The 16274-nt window shown below is 42.2% G+C and overlaps 2 protein-coding genes across 2 annotated transcripts in view; one reads left to right on the forward strand and one right to left on the reverse strand.

Moving 5' to 3' along the window:
• The window catches only part of ITGB8 (integrin subunit beta 8), a gene marked incomplete at its 5' end in the record, with an annotated part of 40583 nt that extends 35664 nt beyond the window's left edge, over window positions 1-4919 (reverse strand). Inside the window, one exon of the mRNA XM_080339844.1 lies at window positions 4790-4919. Within this exon, the coding sequence (XP_080195970.1) occupies window positions 4790-4919 (130 nt within the window). The remainder of the gene's footprint in view (window positions 1-4789) is intronic.
• Window positions 4920-6851: 1932 nt separating this feature from the next.
• Window positions 6852-16274, forward strand: part of MACC1 (MET transcriptional regulator MACC1) — a gene marked incomplete at its 5' end in the record, with an annotated part of 80043 nt that continues 70620 nt past the window's right edge. The window contains one exon of the mRNA XM_080364205.1: window positions 6852-6890. Coding sequence (XP_080220331.1) covers window positions 6852-6890 — 39 coding nt within the window. The remainder of the gene's footprint in view (window positions 6891-16274) is intronic.

Here is a 16274-nt window from a genome sequence, read left to right on the forward strand (position 1 = left end):
CCAGGAACATTATTCCACCTGTATGAAGCTACAATTTTTTTTCTCCTCCAATAATTATACTTAAAATCTCTGTCTTAGTATCTTCTGATAATTATAAATACTTCAGACTCATTACTGTCACCATGGGTAATAGCAAGCAGAAATCACCGCAGTCATATGACTGTGAAGTCATGGGAAGCATAGAAACTATATGAAGAAAAAATTATGAGCTTTGCCAACTTTTGAATTTAGGCAAATATATTCTCATCTAGAAGTTGCCTTTTTGGCAGCTTTCTAATGCCGTAAATTCTGATCATCCTGAAACACTTACATTTTTCTCAAGGGGTTATTCTTGTTCTGCCACCAGAACAAGGGGGAATCCTGAATGGCTGGCAAAAAGCTTACTCTTCTTCTTGAAGAAAGGTTCCATTACAGTGGACAGTGAACTAATTCATTAGAGCCCCACTTCCTTCCTAAAAGCTAAACTAAATAGCCCAAGTCCATTTATGTAAACTGCCAAAAGAAAAAAGAAATTATCTTTTAATAAAGTTCAAGTGCTTAGAGAAGAATAACAGACCATATCCTACTTTGTCCATCATAAATTATGCCTGTTTAAGCAGATCAGAATGATGTATCACATCTTTCCACTGGTTAGACAGAAGTCAGCAGTTATTAATGAACACATACAGGAGCTTTGAAGACAGATTTTGCTGGAAAGAAAAGTGTAAGTAGAAACACCGATGCCTTAAGAATTTGATTTAAAAAAAAAAAAAGTTTATTAACACAAAGAAAACTATATTCTTCTCCAGATTTTTTTTTCAGCACATTCAACTTGACAAACCAGATTTATACCAAGATGTCTGCATTACCAGTTACAGTAAAAGCACAGGATAGTTGGTACATATGATCCTTCTAAATATAACATATGATTTTAGTGTCATCAATGTATTTCAAGAACACTGAGCAAACTTAAAAGTTCAAGACAGAAGGCCATTCTGCTTGTCTTTCTTATCCTGACTCATTAAAACCCACTGCCTGAAATACACCTATCTAAGATTAAAAAAAGAACAGTTTTGCTACACGTCATTTTTAGAACGTACACTGATGATACATAAACTAATTCATGTATGTACCGTAGATTTTGTGTGTACAATAAAGCTGATGTTTCCTATGTTAGGCCTTTTCTAAAAAAATGAGATCCCTACTTTCTAACTGAGGACTTATGCCCCAAAATAATGAAGATTAATCCAACTTTCTGAAAAAATGTGTAACTTTGACACAAATATGTTCCTTTGGCAATATGCAGATCAGCAAACCTCCCCCTTGATGTTCCTCAGATTTGCAACCTACAACCATGTTCCCTCTCAAAAACCCAGGTTGGCTTTCCTGAAGATGGTCCTATACCCCTAGGGAGTAGATCACCCACGCAGGCTCAGGAAATTAAAAATGGATTTTTTCTTCTTCTTGGATTGTTTTAAGCCTTAGGAAAAACAGTACTGTCTCAGTGCTGAGTACCCCATACAACACAGCTTCTTCCACTGAGCCCCAAAAGGAAATGGGCCAGCACAGAAGAGAAATCAGCAGATGAACAGTGGTTAAAAGTTACCAAAATGTATCATTTATTTCAGACTTTTTTGTGTGTGCAGGGACAGACTTGCACCACCTCTCTGCAGAAATAGATCTTCCATGGGTGGTTTGAATGACTTTTTCTGTTCCTTTGAGAAGTGACACAGTAATGATTTCTGAAACTTTCTAACTATAGGGAACACACATAAGAATATGATGTGACAAGACTGACAAAGCACCAAAGACCCCGTCAAGGGAATGTTAATGAATTATGTTTGGCATCAGAAGTCATGCTATTGAGATAAGTCAATTAATTGTTGTCCCTGCTACGATCACAGATCCTCTACTTTCCCCAAGCCCCTAACTGGTCTTTCCAAATGACACCTGTCAATCATGGCTATGTAACAGAATTGTTGTGTGGTGGTTCTCCAACTCTTAAATTAGGGATAAAGATTTTCACGCCACCCCTGTGTGCACATCACAAGTAAACTCTGCTTACTTGAGCTTCGTACAGGAATGGCTACCTAGATATTTTTGAAAGCACTAAACAACTTTTTTTTTTCAAATTTTAATATATGTAAAAACTGGGTTTGAGACACTATAGAGTTTTGAACCAATGTTCTCTGTTAACCTTGACCAATCAGTCTTTCTTCCATATTTAAGCCCTACATATTCCATGTGCTTATACAGCAGATAAAAACTAAAGAGTTTCAACAGTTTAGTTTCTGCACAAGGTGAGTGAACTCTCTCTACTAAGTGAGCACTTACACAACTGATTAACATAATGCATATACATTCTCTTGCTGTAGAATCCATCTTTTATTCAGTTCACTGGTTTACATCTTTAGGAGTTTGTCAGGTTTTACTGCTCAAATATAAGTTTGGGATTTGTATAAATCACTATGGAACTAGCTCCATTCTTAACTCAGGTATTTGTTTCAGTTGGCTTAGTGAACTGCAAATTTCCTTTGGTGAAACTTACTGAACAAGGGACCCTTTGTAGAAGGCGGCAACACTAACCTTTTTATCCAAGCTTGCAGAACCTTTAATTTGGGACTTGAAACTTTATAGTGTTGTGAGATTTCTTTTTGTGTTCCTCATAACTCCAAACCTGTAGTTTTACCTTACCTTTACTTATCCCTGAGCAGTAACTCACATCTCAAACTGCAGCTTGCAGAACAAATACCTTCAGTAGCATCAAACTGTCTACTTTTCAATTAGAAGAGCCACAAAGGCTCCAACAAGAATGAATAAACTGGAGTCCCATGTACATTTCATGTTCATTCCAGTCTCTTTTAGAACTGGAGATTCAATGCAACAGACATACAGGTTCTGCCAATTCTGTACATACATAAAATGAACTCACTGATGGCACAGGAACAGCATGATGCTCCTCTCCATGCCCAGCCCTGTCAAGGCAAAAGCAAAGAGGAGTGGCTGCTTCGACACAGCTGTGCTGCCAAATAGCTGTACATGGAGCGGCTGCCCAGAGCCTCTCCCAGAGCAGCCTGCAGAAGTTCAAAGAATCCAGGAGGTGCTGTACAGGACGCTAGAGCTATCACAACCAAAAATAAAAAGCATACACCAACAATAATAATGAAAAAAAAAAAAAAGTGTTCATTCATAGAAAAACAAAACAGAATACTCTTTTTGCTTCAACTGTAGCTCTACCCTGTAAAGTGATTATGTATGAAGGAAAGAATTCAGTGTGACTTTCAGCTTTCATAAATTAGCAGAGGTTTCAAATGAAGAGGAAAAAACAAAGTCTATCTGAGTTATAGTCTGCCCAATCTGGGAGCTATTGTCACAATAAACACGTAACCCATGACGTTATCACCCATGTAAATTTTCACAATCAAGCACAACAAAGAGAGTAAGCATCCTTTGGAGAAAAAGCCCCATGCACAACCTTCCCCTATGGCATTCTGTTCTGATGCATTAATTTCCACTAGTGTGCATCCAGGAGCTATACTCATGAGCAAGCACAACACTGCACTCAGACACAGAACTATCCTCTCCATAAAGTTTCAATTAGCCTTTCAACTCAATTACATTGCATAAAAACCAGTGTGGGATACTAAATACAAGATGTCATGTTTCATAAGAAATTTAATAATATTACATTTTATTTTTCCTATTGACATTTAGTTTGGTTTTGAATTCAAAATATGAAGCCAAAAAAAGCAAAATAAATTATCCTACGAAAGTTAACAAATTATTCCATTGTTTTTAATAGCACTGGGTGAATCCCACTGAATTAGGCATGAATTTGTCACATATGCAATAAAGAACTTAAGACTAATACATTGTTCTCATTGTGAATCTTATTTTTAGAGGTTACATGTTAACATTTTAAATTAAGTCCAGGCTTAAACTTGGGATATGCAATCACTCCACAAGGGGAAAAGAAAAAAAAAAAAAAGGAAAAGTGATTGACAACTTGATCTGCTTTTCTGACTACTAGTTGAAATTAAGATCCTTTAAAAACACTTGACTATCCTGATGGCTCTGACTGATCAACTGCTGTACGATCTAGGGAACATTTGCACAGAGTTCTCTCACCTTGCATGCATCAAACCTGATGCCCGGGGGTTTTGGAAGCCCTTCCACGATTTGAGTTTACCCACATTTACGAGAGCCTTGGCCACCACCAGTACTGTGTCAGGATACACCGCGCCCCAAGGTAAAATCTTCTCGTAACTCTAACCATTTTTAACTCTGCCACTTAATGCCTTATAAAGGATGTAAAAACGAGTGTATTCATCCTTAAGAACTGTCCATCCGCAGCTTGTGATCCCCCGAGGGGTCTGTGAGCTGTTCCTCGGAGGCTTGCAGGGAGTGATCGGGCACTTCAAGACCCGCAGCACGCTGGAACGCGACACTCCCCGTGGGCTCCCCATACCCCCAGGGAGCTGTCACGGCTCTGTCAAAGCTGGATGCCTCCGGGATGGACAATTAGAACACGAGCTCGCACTAATGGCGCTCAAGCAGTGCGAAGTTTGGGCAAGGGCCAGCCGCCCTCCCCTCAGGTACCCGCCGCTCGCCAGCTCCGCCGGGCCGGCCGGGCCACCGTGTGCCCGCGGCGCCGGGCCGGCCCGGCTGTCAGGGCTGTGCCCCGGAGTAGCCGCCGAGCCTGGTCATGCCCTCCGCCCGCGCACGGCCGCCGTGCGAAAACCAAACCCAACCACCACAGCCCAAACCAGCCAAGGGCACGGCGAGTAGCCCGCGGGGCTCGGCAACTTACGGCGCTGGCAGAGTCCCGGCACGGCCGCCAGCAGCCGGGCCGCCCCCAGGAGGGGTCCGGGGCCGCGCTGGCACTTGGGCACGGAGATGATCCCCGCGGTGAGGCACGCCAGCAGCGGCACCCACATCATGCGCCGCGGCCGGCACCGCTCCCTCGCCCTCTCCTCGGGGCCGCGTCTCGGCGCCGCGGCGCGCTCAGTCCCGGCCCCCGCGGGGGCGGCGGCGGGGCCGGGGGAGGGGCGGCGGCGGGCCCGGCACAGGTAGGGCGGCCGGCGGCGGCGGGGCGGGCGCGGGACGCCGCATCTCAGGGGCAGCGCCCGCTGCGCCTCCGTGCCCCGCGAGAGGCCGCTGCCCGGCGGCAGCGGTGGCGGCGGGGCCCCGGCCAAGCGCGGAGAGCTGCTCCCTCCTCCGCCTCCAGCCCGGCGCTCAAGGGGCGCCCCGCCGCGGAGAGGCACTTGGCACGGCGCGGGGAGCGGCGGCGGTTCCGCACCTCCTTCAGGGGAACAACCGCCCGGCGGCGGTCCCCGCCTTCCCCGGCTGCCGCCCCCCGCCCGCCCCCGTCGCGCACCGCCAGGTGGGCGCTGCCCGCCGCCGGCCCAAGCTGCCGTTGGGGCCACTTCTCCACGTCGCGGGACTGGGGTGGAGGGGAGCAGGGGAGCGCGGCCCGCGCCGCCGCCCAGGCCCGCAGAGCCGTCGGGCCCCGCGGCGGTCGGTGCGCGCCGGGCCCGCGGGTCCCCCCCGGTTGCTAAGAGACGGCAGCGGGGCAGGTTCCGCGGACGGGGGCGGGCGGGGGCGGTGCCGGCCCCCGCGATGAAGTCACTGCGCCCGCCCGCGCCTCTTTGTTCAGCGGCCGCTCGCAGCGCCCATTGTTCGCGCCGCAGCTGACCTCGCCACGGGGAGGCGGGCGAAGGCCGCGGGCACGGCGCTGCGCCGCCCGCCCCCGCCGCCCCCCGGCCCCGCGCGGCGGAGGGCGGTCCTGTCAGCAGCTCCTCGCCCAGCCGGCCGCTCTGGCTCTCCCTCCGCGTGAAACTGGTGGCCGCAACCGGGCGCTCGTGCGACCCTCGCCCCCGCCTCCTCCTCTTTCCCGTTCCCCGGTCGCTGTCCCCGACCTCAGAGACAGCCCAGTCCCCGCTCGTGGGGTCCCTCCGCCTGCTGCCAGCAGCGCGCCCGGCCCCTGGTGCGGGCCGTCAAACCGCCTTCCCACAGCGCACCCCGTGCCCCCCTGCCGCTGTCGATTACTTCATGTTACCTAAAAATACCTCATCCCCTTTTCATCGCGCCTATCACCCCCCCCGAGTAATTTCTGCTCGGAGTTTCCACCCCTCCGGGTCAAGTGGGTGGAACGCAAAGGTTAACCGTGCCCTGGGCTGAGCGGAAAGTACCTCGCCGTGCGGGCCAGGAAAGCCCCGCCGGGGCTAGGTGCGTTCTCCTGCCCGCCCAGCCCCGCTCCGCTCCCCGGCTCTCCTGTCGTTCATTTTATTGCTTTTCCCCGGGCTCCGCTCCCACAGGAGGCGGTGGGTGGCGTTTTCCCAGCAGGTGAAACGCACCTGGGCACCTCGTCCTGTCACACCGGCTTATGGGCCCCACCGCGGCGGTAGGTGTGCCGGCCTCGGCGCCTCTGGGCTGGGCACAGAGCCAGCGATAGCTATCGCTGTGTCATCATTTCTGTCACTACCGAACATGTCAGTGAACACAGGATCCCAAAATAGTATCTCAACGCGGCCTCCAAGTTTGCCTGCGCAGAGTATGAGGTTCATGAATCATGCAAGTGCAGACAGTGTAAATACTGTGCTGTTTCACAGTCTTTACAAATGAAACTGCTTTGGTTTCAGACCATGTGCTAAGCCTCTCGGAGCTGACATAAGGATGGTTTATCATCTGCACGTGAAAGGTCAGAAACTAAACTCATAAGGGGTTGTTCAAGGTCACTGAAGAAGAGATGGCAAGGGAGCAGTCCTGTACTCACATGAGTTTTTAAGCACTGTATCATCTTCCTGCTTCATCTCGGAAAAATCCCCCATTTCAGACATTTCAGTGTCAGTCCTCAGGTAGCCAACACCCAAATGGGGCTATGGGATGTGAGAAAGCCATATGCAGTAATGGTAAGAAAAAGGGTGGCATTCATGTGACTTCAAATATTGTGGCACTCTTAACTTAAAAGCTCTATGATTTCAGAGGTCATGGTTTCAAACTATGTTAAGTGGTGAGCTGCATGTCCCCTGAGAGCTCAGCTGGGCGCTATACTTTGAAATGAGGTACACTCAGTTTACTCCTACTAGACACTATGTCTTAACTCCTGGGTTATGAAGTTGCAAATTCATGGCGATTCAAATGTAGCTGGAAAAAAGGGTTCAGGATGAGACATAAAGAAATTCAGTAAAGTACATCTGAACAAAATCCCAGTGGAAGCAAAAGTCACTGAAATGGAGATCTCTCTACTTTGGGATTTTCACCTGCATAGTCTAAGTAGTGCTGATGGAGGAAGAATACAGCTAATACTTCATATGGGTACATTCTGTATGAATCTCCAAATCGGATCAGAACTTGAATTATCGTAAGCATCACAAAGAAAAGGGCTCTGTTCTCAACAGCATTAATTATCTTTTGAATTCCTGAGCATGAACTGTTCACCATACAAATAGGAAACAGTGTCTTAACACACTCTACTCCTGATCAGAATGATGTCCAAGGATTTGACATTCTGGGCAGAAAGACAACACCTACTGACTAATATGGGGGGAAAAAAAGGATGATTTTCCTATAAAATCTCAGAATAAGGTAACCAGAATGAACATACTCTAGTCATTAATTTAAACACTGTGAACACAATGAAAAGGATGTCAGACTTGGTGAGAACTATGCACCCTGAATAGTAAGTCACCAGTATCAGCAGTAACAAAGAAGTCAAGAGCTGAAAGTGCCAATAGTTGAGGCCTCTATCAGTTAAGGACACTATAATTGTTCAAAGTATTCTGCTAGTTTATGTAAAATATGTGGTCTCATCTCAACATTATGCAAGAGACTTGAATAATAATTAAATTTTTATAAATGGAGATACTGAATAATCAAAGAGACTTGTAACAAGGAGTGTAAGATCACTAGAACTGGGTTTAAGTCTCAGTCTGTTGTCCTATCCACAGGGCTATGAATGCTTGAAGTAATGTGCTTGTGGAATCTCCATCCTTGGAGATATTTGAAACTCAGCAGCAGAGTCCCTGAGCAGTCAGATCTGATTGGACCTGTTTTGAGCAGAGAGCTGGATGGGTCTTGGGGGGCTTTTTCCAACCCAAGTTATTCTATAAATTTTTATGGTAGAAAGTATGTAATTCTCTGTTCTCACGTTACATGTAAACCAAATTTCTTGAAGTTTTACACCTGTGGTTTCTTTCCAGTATTTACATTTGCTTCATTGCAAAAAAAGTATAAGTGCCTATCATAGTGTTAGCGAATGAGCTCTCTTTTGAGGAAACAGTTTTGAAAACGTTGCATCTGCAATGAATGCTCATCAAAAAACCCAAAACATTTCTTACAAAAACCATGTTCCTTTTTTGGTTGAACATTTCCAACAATCTTTGATGTGCCATTTCATGGGGGAGAGTCCAAACCAAGACTACAAAGGGAAGAGTGATGGTGTTTTACAACTTCTAATATCAAAACTTTTAAAATATGTTTTATGTGTTTATTAGCTTGTCACTTGATTTCTTACATTATCATGGCATCTTAGAGACGATTAAAATCCCCATAGGAAGCATTTTTGTGTACTTAAATTAATTGCAATTTCCTCCAACTTCCCTATTTTAATAGTGTAAAATCTTGCTGGAGTACAGTAATTACTTTGGATTTGGTGACTTCACTTGATCCCACTGACATGCGAATTGTGTTTCTTTGCTATATAACTAAATAAAAGGGTCACATGCTTATGTGTCAGATACAATTGTATTTGCTATAGCTTGGGTTATTTTTTTACACAATATTTGAATCTAGACTGTGTCTGTTTCATATAAATAATTCAGTGTATTTTGTAAATCTTTTATAACTGATCAATTTAAAATGATGGAACAATTCAAATTCAATAGCTGTTCCCAAGAAACAGATTGCCAATGGTCATAGGCCTCTCCCCCAGTAGTGTAGACTATGAACAATGCACCGTTTTCTGTATCCAGTAAAATTCTATATAAAATTCCATCTGCCCAATACCATATACAAAATTTTTAGCAAAATGGAATTTTGTAATTTTGAAAAAGTTGTGATGCATTTCCATATGAGATAGTCAAACTATATACTTTGTTTCTCATTTCTAGGCTCAGTTCTCACTGTGAGAACTAGTAACATCAACTTTCAAAATGGAATATTTGCTCCCTAAAATAGTATTTTTCTTTTTTTTTTCATTAATGCCTACCTTAGTTACCACAGGATACTGAACTTCCTGATGCACATAGCACAGAGAAAATGGTGCATTTTAGGGAAAAAACAATAATGCAAACTGACCAATACCCTAGAGTTTTTCATGGAGTTGGACTCGATGATCCTTGTGTATCCCTTCCAACTTAGAACATTCTATGATTATATGAAGGCTTCCATTGATTTCACAAGGGCATCTTCATGTGGGGTTACAAATCTTACTTGGGTTTGCAACTTCAGTGGCTCCAGAGGCCTACATGAAACAATCTGGGAACATCTGAAGCATTATCTTTTTGAATTTACCTTCTTGACTCTAACAGTTTGGTCAATGTCATGCAAAGACAGGTGGAATAACACCTTCTATTGTCCATACATTCCAGCCTAGTGACATTTGTGTATATTGTGTCTAACTGTTCTTCTTATTCACTATTTATTTGTAGAGGTTTAAATATAAGATGAAGCTTTTTCTGGTCTAAGTGTCAGCAATATTCCCTCCTTTTAGTTTTCTGTACAGAATTACTTGCAAAACCCCAACAGTACACTTATCTTCCTTTCTTATATAACCCATTGCATTCTAGAACTTGTATATTAAAAATAGAGTATGTAGTCCTCTAGAAATTCCAGATCTTGATCTTGTATGCTTCAGTGCTTGCTAGAAGCCCACTGAAGAAGTGTGTGTTATAGGACAATAAACCTGAGATATTTCACACCATGAGGAAAAAAGTTGCAATTCAGATGGACTCTCAACTGAAAGAGTCAGAATGAGGTTGTGATCTCACACCATTTGAGGCAGAGACAGCAGTGGCTTCTTGGGTGAAAAGGTAAAATATCAGTCTTCTTGGGTGAAAAGGTAAAATATCAGTCTGTTTAGGGTTTACTAGGTCAAACTCAGTGCTTCAATCTATGTGCATAAACTAATTTTCTAGTACTTCTGCAGTATAGACAGCTGATCTGTAAATTAGCATTGAGAGGGGCCTTAGTGAAGGTGGCCTTGTCCTCTGTTTAAGAAAGAGTAGGATGATTTTTCTAGAAATGAGCAAGCAGAAGAAATTATCATTATAGTCCAACAAAGTTGCTCAAAAGCATAAAAACATATATTGTAACAAGTGGTCAAAGCTTAGGATTGTTTAGTGAAATGCTCAATCTCTTTCTGGAAGTATTTACTGAAAAAAAAAAAAAACCAGCAGCATATTCATTTGAACAGATCTGTTCCAAAAGAAGAACATTTTAATTGTTGCCACATGCAACGTTTTAAAGAACACCACTACGCTAAGATTTTTTGGTACTTCCACGATGCTTTTTTATATGACGGAACTGGTATTTCAGATAGAAGTGTTTTCTTCCTTTTGATAGATAAACATGTGGTGTGCTATGACAGCCTTTCTGATTTCAGACAGAAGAGCTCCCCTATGGCTTGTCTTTAAAGTATAAAACGTACCCAGGGTTCTTCTAAATGCTGTCATTATTATTTTTCTGATATTAAATAATACATTTACAGATACTGCAGCTTGATTTCTGGAAGGAATAGGTTAGAAGGGCAGTAAGCTGGATAAGTTATTTCATTAATCTAATTTCAGTGGGACTTTTGCCTGAAGATCAGACTCTATGTTACTCATCTTTGTGCCGTTTTCCTGTTTTCCTTCATTGACTAACAGAAAATGAAGAGCATGTAATTTTACGTAGTTTTATATTCATGGAGGACTGCAGCCCACCCCAAACCATTATAATTTTGATGCTAACTGTGTGGTTTTCCAGCTCCATGGAGGATGGGTGAAGGCCAGGTTTCCTCTTGATAGATATAGGTGTAGATCCACAGATGATAAGACTTCTGAACTCTTCTGAAAATATACATTTCAAATGATAGTTTTTGACACAAACACCACTTTTTTTCCAACAGAGAAGCAACAGCCACTGTGAAGTTCAGCAACAGTCACACGCTTCTATTAGACTATTTTTGTATTATTGCAAGCTGAAACTATCCACATTATGCTGGCACTCCATGTGTTTTTCTTTTGCCTCCACCCATTTTCTTCTGTTCTTATTGCCTGTCTCCTACCTTTCTCTCTGGTACTTGAAAAAGGTATGTAATCTACACTTAGTGCTGAGAGCCAGCTTAGGTGCCAATCAAGTGACTGTTACACCTTGTGTTGTTTCATTTTCTTCTTCCTCAAAATTTAGTTTTTTCTCTTGTTTTTTTTTTTCTTTGAAGACTATTACTCCCATTCTGTTTCCCTCCTCCACTGCATTAAAATTACTTTTTTACTGTTCTCATGTTTTTGTTTTTTGTTTTGTTTTGTTTTGTTTTTTTCTTTCCAGTCACTTCGGATGGATTCTCAGATGCTTCACGGGCCTCTTGCTTTCCTCATCTCCACCCTCTCTGCTTCTTTCACTTCTCTAATGGAGTCCCAAGGTCTGTCTCAAGCAGCACTGCAATTTCTCCCTCATCCTCTTCCCATGGTGATTTCATCCTTTCTTTATCACCCGGATCTAAGATATTGAGTTACCAAAGGCGGAGATTAAGTATTCCATAATAATACAGCAGGCCTGACAACACTGTGTAAAGTTTTTAGAGAAAATTCCCAGGTAAACTCCTGTCACCATTAGCTCATTCGTATTTCCCAGAGATTTCCTATGTAATGTTTTACAAGGAAATGGTAGAAAAAAGGTAGAATTTAGTGGACAAATAGCAGGAAATATTTCTTGGGACTTCTGAAAGATTGAAGTTCCTCCTGAGAAACTATTGAGGAAATTAAGTGTTAGAGGTTGAAAAGGAAAGTTAAGTTGTGGTTTAGAAACAGCACTAGTGTTGTTTAACAGAAATTAAAGTTTATTTTTAGCACAACAGGGCCTCTATAGATCAGGGTCAAATGTATCCTACAGTTACAATGCAGAAGTTTGTAACCGGGTGATGGACGAGTACAAATCATTGTTCCTGTCCATAGTTAAGCTGCTCAATCTGGTACATTGCACAGTGGTCATCGAGTGGAAAAATCCCACAGGCAAACACCGTGTGTATGTGTGTGGCAGAGTGGGGAACTGAGAGGGATGGGGAACAGGGACAGGGATGGTGTATTTTTCCAGAGTTATCAAAGGTTTTGAGCCTCTCTGATAGGATTTCATCTGTTCTTGTCCCGAGCCTTGAAATGTGGTGTGCACATTACAGCCAGGATGCTCTCTGTGGGGTATTTATCTGCATATCCCATCCCCTCTCTCACGAGATTGTTGCTCAAGACTCACTGCTAATGTGACATCTAAAATAAATCAAGAAATATTTAACAGTGAAATTGAGAAAGAATGGAGGCAGATGGGGACATTCAGAAATAATTAAAAACCCCATTACTTACGGATTTTTGTAATTATTTCAAATATGTGTCTGTATATATGTCTCCTCACCTCTCACATCCTGCTTATCCTTAGATTGTTATCACTTTGGCATAGGAGCATGCATGTTTGGGCAGCACCTCACACAAATTCATCCCTTCTTCTGAAAGAGATCCCTACTTCTGATTTTTTTTTAATTCATATCAATAAATCTTCCCATGTCCAATTCCAGGATCCAGTAGAGCTATAGTTATTGGTTTTACTGTTTTTCCTTCATGCTCTGATAAAGCTAAGACTCTTTTTAAAATAATATATAATTAAACTGTGGAATTCATTGGCTTCAGATGGGAACTTTGTAGGATTTAGAGATAGATAAGGTATTTATATGCATTTTATGTGCCCTTACACTAGCCAGGATAGAAGTACATAACAGAGATAAGCTTTCATACTTCAGAACAAGAACCAGTCACTGTCTGGGGCCGCAGAGAAATTTCCCCTGCAGCCATATAGTGATGTGGTCCTTTGAAGATGATTTCTACCTTTGCTGAAGCATCTGGTACCGATTGTTGCTGAAGTCAGAATAAGGCACAAGAGAGGGACTATGGGATCCATGTGTTGCTAATCGACAGATACGCCTTTGTTAGGGACAAGTACTTCTAGCCCAAATTGAGGCAGTCTAGAAGTAATTGAATTGTTCAACAGTATTTGAAGAGTCGGTATAAACTAAGGACCAAAATTAAGGTCACACTGTTAGCATATATTTGATTAGAGTACACAGCTACTTTAAGATTTGCCAGACTTTTAATCTCAAATGGAAAATGTTTTACATAATTAAGTTACAGCCAAACTAGTAATTTGTTCCTTTAGGACCCGGTTAATGATACTTTAACAGCAAATAATCCTTATGTGACATGACACACTAATGAACACTGGAAGGTGAGGGGAAATAGAGGTTACAAAACAATTTAGTAAGCCTAACTGTGTTTGAAGAAAAATGTTTCTAATTAAACATCTTTTTTGGCACCATTTACCATCATGCATGGTCTTTAATTCAAGACCAAACAGTTGTATAAGAGACAGACTATAGGTCAAACAAAAGTGTTAGGGTTAATGGAGAAATTGCTAGGTGAAGTTGTATATATAGCCTGCACAACACAGAAGGTCAGAAAAGATGATCATTATAATTCTTTCTTGATTTAAATTCTATCAGTCTTCTAAGTGTCCACACTTCTATAGGTAATTAAAAAAACTGTATGACTTGACCTTGGAAGAAAATGAAACACAAAATATTAATTTGAAGAAGATGTGTCCTGGCTGACTCTGAAACCAATAAGGATTACATTATATCAAATTAAACTAAAATTTCATGATGCTCAACAGGAAAATACAGGTTCAAAACTGAAGTAAAAGAGAGAACAGCTGTCACCATAAGCAGTACAAATACCAGTGACATGCACCTTACCTATGCACAGTCATCATGGTAACTGCCATGGAAGGTTATGATCTCAAGAGGCATGATCAATGTAATAAACTCAAATAGAACTGTGTGTTCCACTGGAGACAGACACATAGTCCCCTGAAAAAAACAGAAGAGAATTACTAGATCTTTTGCTCTTAGCCATTAACTGTCTCCCAGGGAATACTGTAAATACGCTATGATCATAGCTTGAAAACGCACAGTTATGGATTTACTGATTACTTGTGGGTTTTCATTTTTGCAGTTGGGGCCAAAATGATGCTGTCACTAAGCTTCTTCCCATGTGTGGGTGGAAACCGCTAGTTCTCTGTAGACTCTTGGTCTGTTTGTTAGTGCACTGTTGTCAGTTGGTCAGTCCCCTTCCCTATAAGAACATGAGAGGTGTAATTCCTGTAGGAGAGGATAAACTGAAAATAAAACAGATCAGATCCTGTTGGGAGTCAAAATGGAGTTGGATGTATAAATCAGGGTTAGACTTCAAAATCAAAACCAGAAGAAATATACTTCTTTGTTGCCCAGAAATTCTTTGAGCCTATGATAGTAGAGTTGTTCTTTTCTCTTGAAATATCTCCTGCCTAAATTGTTCTTTTGTTTGCTGTTTGTGTTCCAGGATGTAAGACATACATGATAAACATATCACAGAAATGATAAAAAGAATGTGCATTAATATTACTCTAACACTAAAAAGTTGAGTACAACTTCATTTCAAACTGTAGGTTGATTCTCTGGTAGTTTTACATTTATACTACATGGCCACATCACTTCAGAACCCTCTTTCTCCTTATTCAGATCCTCACTCTATGTTCTATTGCCTACCAAAACGTTTGGATAAGTTCCACTTATGTAAGGATGAAAACATGACATTCATTTTATAATGTTATGAATTCTAGATACACAGATACATTTGAAAAAGTTTTCCTAACATGTTATTTCATTACGTAAAATTAGTAGTTCATTGCAATTGAAAAATTTGTAGTAGATTCAAACTGTCTGTGAAAGAAGTCAGTATTGCCTATCTAGTACAGACACTGGGTATAAGAATGATTTTGAGTTAATTGATGAAAATTACAGATAGAGGTAGCTAGATACAGTGCTAGATAGAGTGTTGAGGCAGAATTCTGTCTGTTGGTGCAAAAAGGAGTTCGTGGCTAGGGTTTTCTTTCTCATCTGAGCTCCTACTATTTTCAGGTAGCTTGAATTTCTGAAGAGTGCCCAGAGAGAGAAATCTCTCCTCTGTGGAGAGCATGAGACCTGCACAACCTGCCTGCAGTCCCTGTCGTGTTACCCAGATGGTGGCTGGCCACACCACCCCCTTTTGCTCCTGAGCAATCCATTGTTGAGTAGTTTATGCTTTTTTTATATTGTTTCTTTTTTTCCAGCTTTCTTATATACCAAAACCAAGTAATGTATACATTTTTTTTCCCATTTTTCAGTTTGGCTTTCAAATCCAAAGTATATGCAGAGAGAAGAAATCATTCTTTCTGGAGCACTGTTGGGCTAATAGGTTGGGGTTTTTTTGTTTTGGTTTGGTTTTTTGTTTGTTTGGTTGGTTGGGTTTTTTTTGTTGTTGTTGTTTCTTGTTTTTTTTTTTTTTGTTTTGCTTTGTTTTGTTTTGTTTTGTTTTTTTATACTAGAGCATTTTTTTCTCCTTTAATCTCTTTCAGCAACAGCGGCTGTAGGGGCTGTCTGTAACAATAGTAGGCAAGCATTTTTCCATTCCAAACACAGGAATGGGAGTCTGATAGTATTCCTCCAAAAGAGTATATCAAACCTTTAGGTGGCAGCCAAGGGCTGCTGTTTGAATCCCTAGATTTATTAGTTGTGTGGTTTATGGTCTCTGCTTCAGGTGGCAAAGGGGATATGATGAAGAATGAATTTCTAATCCATCCAAAAGTAAAGCTGAAGAAATTTCACACAGGTGAAACAATTTTTAAAGAGCTAGATATGTCTGGATATATAGGAATGCACCTGGGAACTCTGTAGTCTGTTGCCCTTCTGCCACCCGCTGTCTCCTTCAAAGTAGTCTTAAAGGCACAACCTAATGCCTAACATCTTACACTTATGATAAATCTGTTAAAAAATGGCAATCAATCTAGTGCTTCTGTGTTGCATTCAGATTGTGAATTATAATGTGTGTCTGGAACTGGAGGTTGGAAACACTTGGTGGTCCATTGGCATGTACCTCCTCTGCCCCATGGCCCATCACAGCAGGGCGGCAGGGGCTGCTGGTCCTGTGCCGCCCTGGCACTGCAATGTCTCTGCAAGTGTCCTGGGCAATATGGGGCAT

This window comes from Nesoenas mayeri, assembly GCF_963082525.1.
Source record: "Nesoenas mayeri genome assembly, chromosome: 2".
Taxonomy (NCBI): Eukaryota; Metazoa; Chordata; class Aves; order Columbiformes; family Columbidae; genus Nesoenas; species Nesoenas mayeri.